The sequence below is a fragment of the Babylonia areolata genome, chromosome 5, assembly GCF_041734735.1.
Source record: "Babylonia areolata isolate BAREFJ2019XMU chromosome 5, ASM4173473v1, whole genome shotgun sequence".
Lineage (NCBI taxonomy): Eukaryota > Metazoa > Mollusca > Gastropoda > Neogastropoda > Buccinidae > Babylonia > Babylonia areolata.
Window position 1 is genome coordinate 36,592,389 of NC_134880.1, and position 7,358 is coordinate 36,599,746.

A 7,358-nucleotide genomic window follows, 5' to 3' on the forward strand; every position below is an offset into this window, starting at 1 on the left:
CCGTGAGCAGAACAAGGAGCTCCACATGGTCTTAGTAAACCTGACTAAGGCCTTCGACATGGTGAACCGCCATGGTCTGTGGAAGATCCTCCTAAAGTTTGGCTGCCTAAAGAGCCTAATCCAGCTGATTGCGTCATTCCACGATGGCATGCAGGCAAGAGTACAGGAAAATACTGACATGTCAGATCCGTTCCATGTGGTAAATGGAGTGAAGCAGGGCTGCGTCCTGGCACCCACACTGTTCTCCATTCTCTTCTCTGCCATGCTGATTGACGCCTTCCAATACTGTGACCGGGGCATCTACATTCAATTTCGCAGCTGTTCCTCATCTCCATAGATGACATCGTCAGAGAACTACCAAGAGGGGTCAGAGGAGCGATCTACACAGATGACCTGGTAATCTTGTGCTCTGAAGAGTACACCACTACATCATAGGTACGCCTCCAGACTGCGCTCAATAAGATCAGCAACTGGACCAAGGAATGCAATTTTTCCTTCGAAATTCGTTGTTTTCTTAGCAAAGTTGTGTTCCCAAATTCAATAACTGGGTGTTCTAAAGTTATTAGACCATTTCGTCACTGCGTTTACCCAAAATTGTATCCCTACCCGTAAGAAAGATTGTATAGCAACGTTCAATTCTGGTGAGTGAGTTCGTCGCCACTACTTCCACGGCAGCCATTGAACTTCTTGATTGACGCAACAACTGTGCCAGGACTTTTAGACCTTTGACTATTGTTGAGATACGAGCTTGTATTGACAACACAAGGCAGGTACGTAGATTTATATTGTTCTTGATGCTCCACGGCAACAAAATCGCCAACATGAACAACCAGAGCAGAAGAGGCAGGGACTAAGGCCAGAGAGGGAGCTACTTTCGTTTTTGCGATCGTCATACTTCACAGCTCCTGACCAGTCTATACGCAGTGCTAAAGTACTATCTACAGAGAATCCAGAAATTTTACATCGCCCCAGTCATGCCTGATACCCTTGACAATGTATTATAGCCCCACAAAACCAATGCCAGTGCTTCTAGCTCTAATAGTGCTTGTACACTGTACACTGCCACACCAACCAGCATTCAGGGAAAGCATCACCATGAGTGACACTTCATCCCAAACTTCACAGAACACTGACAACAGACCCGAGGTCAGTGATCAAACCAATGAATCTTCACATTACCCTTGTGGAACTTGTGACTTCGAAGTTAGATGGGACCAAAGGGGAGTTGAGTGTGATTCGCGTGGACACTGGTTTCACGCTTCATGTGAGAATATTGGCACCAAATCGTACAGCCGTTTGAATTCGAGTGAGGTTTCATGGCACTGCTTCCTCTGCGGGAAACCAAACTACAGCACCACTGCTTATGACCTGTATGGAGTTGAGCACTGTCAGATACCACTCTGTCTGTCCCACATGCGAGTTCCGAGTTCAAAGCGATGCATGCTTCCACACCCACACGGGCAAGTAGGCAAGATAAGCAAAAACACAGACCCCTCAGGGTGTTGAATATTAACTTTCACTCCGCAGTTGGCAAACGAGCTGAGATCCTCAATCTCATCGAAATTACTAAACCCGACATCATAATCGGAACAGAAACCTGGATGGACGGTGATGTAAAGGACAGTGATGTTTTTCCTGACCAGTACAGACTTTACAGAAAAGACAGAAACAGAGAGGGTGGGGGTGTGTTGGTGGCAGTCAGGGAATCGCTGAAGAGTGCCCAACCACTGGAGTGGGAAACAAAGTGTGAGATAGTTTGGATCAAGATCCACACAAACGAGAGAAAGACCCTATATGTGGGTGCATACTACCGACCAGATAAAGGGTATGCAGAGAGTCTTCGGCACTTCGAAGTATCACTGAGGCGCGTCAGACACACTAAGGCAAACATTCTCGTTGCAGGGGATTTCAACTTCCCAGGCTGGGAGTGGAGTAGTATGACACTGAAAAAAGGCACCAAGTATGTTGAGCTCCACACGCACTTTGCAGATCTCCTGAACGATGTAGGCATGGAGCAAGTTGTTCAAGAGCCAACACGCCTGGAGAACACCCTTGACTTGGTACTGACAAACTCCCCCCACTTGATCCCAAGAGTAAATGTGATACCCGGCCTGTCAGATCATGACATTGTATTTTGTGAGTTCCAGACGAAAGTGACATTGGGACGTCAACCCCAGAGGCAAATCCCTCTATACCAGAAAGCCAACTGGGATGGCATGAGGAGTGACATGAGTGACCTTCACACAAAGCTGCTGGAGGCAGACACAGACACCCTGGTAGAGGAACTTTGGACCACTTTCAAGGACAGCTTACATTCCAGCATCAAGACCAATATTTCTCATAAACTGTCGATACCAAAACTGAAGCCCCCATGGTTAACTGCCGACCTCAGACGTCTCATACGGAAAAGAGACAAGTTGTACAAGAAGAAGAACGGCTCTGAAGACCTAAGAACACAGATGCATGCCCTTAGAAGAGAGGTGCAGAGAAAGCTCAGAAGAGCACACTGGAACGATGTCAGCCAACTCTTTGAACAGCGAGAAGAGAAGAGCACAAGAACTGAGTCGTCCAAGCGTTTTTGGACATATGTCAAGCACCAGAGGTCGTCACGGACTGGAATCCCCCCACTCAAGGTCAATGGTCGCCTAATAACCGACCCCAAGGAGAAGGCACAAGCACTGAATGCCCAGTTTAACCAAGTCTTCAGTGATGGCAAGACCTACACAGAGGAGGAGTTCTGCAAGAAGTGTTCCATGACACGTAATGCCTCCCACTACCCAATCATTAGTGACATCACTATTTCAGAACAAGGAGTAAAAACCCTACTTGCAAACCTAAACCCAGGCAAAGCATCGGGGCCCGACAACATCCCACCACGTGTGCTGAAGGAACTGTCAGAAGAGTCCTAGTCCTTACCATCATCTACGCAACCTCACTACGTCAGAGCACAGTGCCGAGGGACTGGAGAGAAGCTATAGTGACACCCGTCTTCAAGAAAGGGGAACACTACGAGCCCGGTAACTACAGGCCTGTTTCGCTGACCAGTGTCCCGTGCAGAGTGATGGAGCACATTGTGGTGAGCCACCTGATGAAGCACCTAGAGACAAACCAGATCCTGAGCCCTCGCCAACACGGATTCCGCAAGCATCGCTCCTGCGAAACACAGCTCCTCGAGTTCAGTGAGCAGATGACGGAGACCATGGAAAGAGGCCTTCAAAGTGAGGTGGTCATAATGGACTTTGCGAAGGCATTCGACAAAGGTGAATCACAGCCTTCTCTGTCATAAACTGAAGCACTACGGTGTCAGAGGCCAGCTGAACACATGGCTTAGAAGCCTACTCCAAGATCGTCGACAGGCTGTGGTGGTGGACGGTGCATCGTCGGACTACATCCTGGTGAAGTCCGGAGTACCGCAGGGCTCTGTCGTCGGGCCGTCCCTGTTCCTCACGTACATAAACGACCTTCCTGAGAAGGTGGAATCAGACAGCCGCCTTTTTGCAGATGACACTCTTCTCCACAGAAACATCGCATCATCCGAGGATCAGGGCATCCTACAGGAGGACTTGCAGGACAATGATCGGTTTCGTTTGCTGCCAACTTTTCGCATACAATTTTAGGACGTAACACAGGTTCAAGCGAACATTATAGATATATAGATAGATAGATATAGGTGTGTGTGTGTGTGTGTGTGTGTGTGTGTGTGTGTGTGTGTGTGTGTGTGTGTGTGTGTGAGTATGTGTGAGTACGTGTGTGTGAGTATATATATATACACATACACACACACACACACACACACACATATATATATATATATATATATATATATATATATGTGTGTGTGTGTGTGTGTGTGTGTGTGTGTGTGTGTGTGTGTGTGTGTGTGTGTGGGTGTGTGTATGTGTGAGTATGTGTGTGTGTGTGTGTGTATATATATATATATATATATATGTGTGTGTGTGTGTGTGTGTGTGTGTGTGTGTGTGTGTGTAGAGAGAAAGAAAGAAAGAAGGAAAGAAAGAAAGAAAGATGGAAAGAAAGAAAGAATTAATTAAATAAAGAAGAAAATTAAGAAAGAAAGAATTAACGAAAAAAAGACAGAAAGAAAAAAAGAAAGAAGGAAAGAATGAATGAAAGAAAGAAAGAATGAATGGAAGAAAGAAAGAAGGAAAGAAAGGAAGAATGAAATAAGAAAGAAAGGAAGATAGAAAGAAAGAAAGAATAAATGACAGAAAGACAGAAAGAAAGAATGAATGAATGAAGGAAGGAAGGAAAGAAAGGAAGAATGAAAGAAATAAAGAAAGAAAGATAGAAGGAAAGAAAGGAAGAATGAATGAAAGAAACAAAAAAGAAAGAAGGAAAGAAAGAAAGAAACAAAGAAATAGGGCACAGACAGAGAACACACGGAGCTATTCTACCTCACTGAATGGATTCTGCAAAGCGCGACAGACCTTCTTGCCTGCAGGCGGTAAATTGCTAAGAGTGAAGACCGATTTTGGATACAATGATAACAATTATGATAAAAATGATAATGTATTTACTGTGTGTCAGCGGGATGTACACAACGTATATGTTTGTGTATAAGTGTGTGTGTGCGGGCAGAGAGAGAGAGAGACAGAGAGACAGAGATACAGAGAGAGACAGAGACAGAAAGAGAATAAGAAAGAGAATGAGAGATAGTGGCAGATAGGGGAAGAGATAAAGAAACAGAAAATTAGAGACGGAGAGAGAGAACACTGAATACTGAACACTTTAATGTCAATAGCTTTGCAGCCCTAATGACATGGGGGTTCATAATACAAATAACAACATGCATGAATAGTAATAATATTGATGAAAACCAAAACCAAAACGAAATCAATCAGTCTGTGCAACTAAGTGCAGTTCGACAATTCATTCAAAGTAATGTGATGTAGAGAGAAAAATAAAAATAAAAAAAACAAAAACATATATAAATGTATAACATAAATATTTTCCATGTGAGAATGGCAACACAGATTTCAATTTTCACAATGAACAACACCTGATACTATTTTATTATTGTTGTTTTTTTCGTCGCATATTATTCGCTTCGGCAATATATTTTTCAAGTGACTGTAGTGAAGTTTCCTGATTTAGATTAAACACTCCAAAAATATCTTCATTCTTTGCTATATTTGTTTTAAATACAACACATTTTTTCTCGAATATCGTCTTAAGCTTTACAACTAAACAAAAAATGTAATTCATCCTCCCTTAAATGACCGCACATCGGACAAGGGGAGAGTAAGACGGAGAGAGACAAAGAGAGGGAAGAGAGAGAATGAGAGATACCGAGAGAGAGAGTGGCAGAGAGGGGGGGGGACAGACAGAGACAGAGACAGAGAGAGAGTGGCAGAGAGGGGGAGACAGAGACAGAGAGAGAGAGAGAGAGTGGCAGAGAGGGGGAGACAGAGAGAGAGAGGGTGGCAGAGAGGGGAAGAGAGAGAGAGTGGCAAAGAGGGGGAGACAGAGAGACAGAGAGAGAGTGGCAGAGATGGGGAGACAGAGAGAGAGAGACAGAGAGAGTGTGGCAGAGGGGGGAAGACACACACACACACACACACACACACACACACACAAACACACACACACACACACACACACACACACACACACACACACAGAGTGGCAGAGAGGGATTGACACAGAGAGAGAGAGTGGCAGAGAGGAGGAGACAGAGAGAGAGACAGAGGTAGAGAGAGTGGCAGAGAGGGGGAGACAGAGAGAGAGAGAGACAGAGAGAGAGAGAGTGGCAGAGATGCAGAAACTGCCAAGCATTTCCCAGTCATTGAAAGGACAGACTGCACACAGGGACACCGAAACTACCAAGCATTTCCCAGTATTTGATAGACAGATTCTGGGTCAGCATTCCCATCAAGCGCGCCCAGCACAACATCAGCCACTGTGACCTACACATTGCTTCATCACTTGTATTGTATCACTCTTTCGTCACAACACGTTTCTCTCTGATACTAGCATTTTTAGCTGGTGATACTTTTAAGGTAAATGAACTCAAAAGAAGTTTTAACAGTCAACTTAAGTTAGCAAAACATGAATATAAAGATAAAAAGATAAAGTGGAACGAAAATTGTTGTGTGGGGATGCTAGGAAGGCCTGGCAGGGGTTAAATACAATGATGGGGAGGAAACAGCGACCCAAAGCTCTGGTGTCTGATGACCCCTTTGGCTTTGCCAATGACATGAACAGGTTTTATGCAAGGTTTGACAGGCATGATTTCCGTGCAGAGTGCGATGATCTATGTCAGTCACTTGTCTCTTGCCCTGTGGAACTGGACACAGCTGAGGTGACGAGGTGTTTTTCACGTGTCAACCCAAACAAAGCGCCCGGACCAGACGGCTTGTCAGGTCGCGTGTTGAAAGTTTGTGCCAACCAGCTTGGTCCAGTTTTTACACGTGTTTTTTAATTTCTTTTGGATAATTATTTCATGCTCCGCTTATGGAAGATGACAACTATTGTTCCATCGCCAAAGTTTTCTGGTGCTGTCCAAATGAAAGATTTCCGCCCAGTGGCTCTCACATCTGTCATTGCCAAATGTATAGAAAGAGTTGTCTGTGGACACTTATCGAAATGTATAGCTGATCACATGGATCCATTACAGTTTGCGTACAGGGCTAGACGAGGTGTTGATGATGCAACAATTTCTTTAATTGATCTAATCGCACGTCATTTGGACAAATTTGGAACATCTTTTAGGGTACTTTTTATGGATCTATTCGCTGCTTTTAATACTATTCAACATCATATTTTAGTGAAGAAACTTATAGACCTAGATGTAACATCTGACCTTATTTTATGGATACGACAGTTTATGCGATCGGCCACAGCGTGTTTGTCTGAATGTCAGTTCTAGCTGGCCCATATTGTCTGAACATATTACTGTGAATACTGGAGTTCCGCAGGGCTTTGTTTTATCCCCTTTGCTTTTCTCCCTCTTCATTAATGACATCAGGTGCTCAGAACTTTTTCTCAATCTTGTAAAATATGCTGACGACATGGCTTTAGTAGGTCTTTTAAAAGACGAGTTTTCAATTTCACAGTATTTTTTTTAGAAATTAGTGTCATAAACTCTTTCTTAAAGGATAACTTTCTCGAACTGAACGTGGAGAAAACAAAAGAACTTATTTTAGGCAGTGAAAGGGACACACACACACACACACACACACACACACACACACACACACACACACACACACACACACACACACACACACACACACACACACACACACACACAATCCAGTCATAATAGATCAGAAACAAGTGGAAATAGTGGACAGTTTTAAATATCTAGGGACTATAGTTGATCACAGTCTCACATT

General features: G+C 44.1%; 1 protein-coding gene across 1 annotated transcript; it reads left to right on the plus strand.

The window, feature by feature from the left end:
- The first annotated feature begins 1,937 nt into the window (after positions 1-1,937).
- On the plus strand, positions 1,938-2,909 carry LOC143282261 (uncharacterized). The gene has a single exon (XM_076587861.1). The coding sequence runs from the start codon at positions 1,938-1,940 to the stop codon at positions 2,907-2,909; it is 972 nt and encodes a 323-aa protein (XP_076443976.1).
- The last annotated feature ends 4,449 nt before the right edge of the window (positions 2,910-7,358 follow it).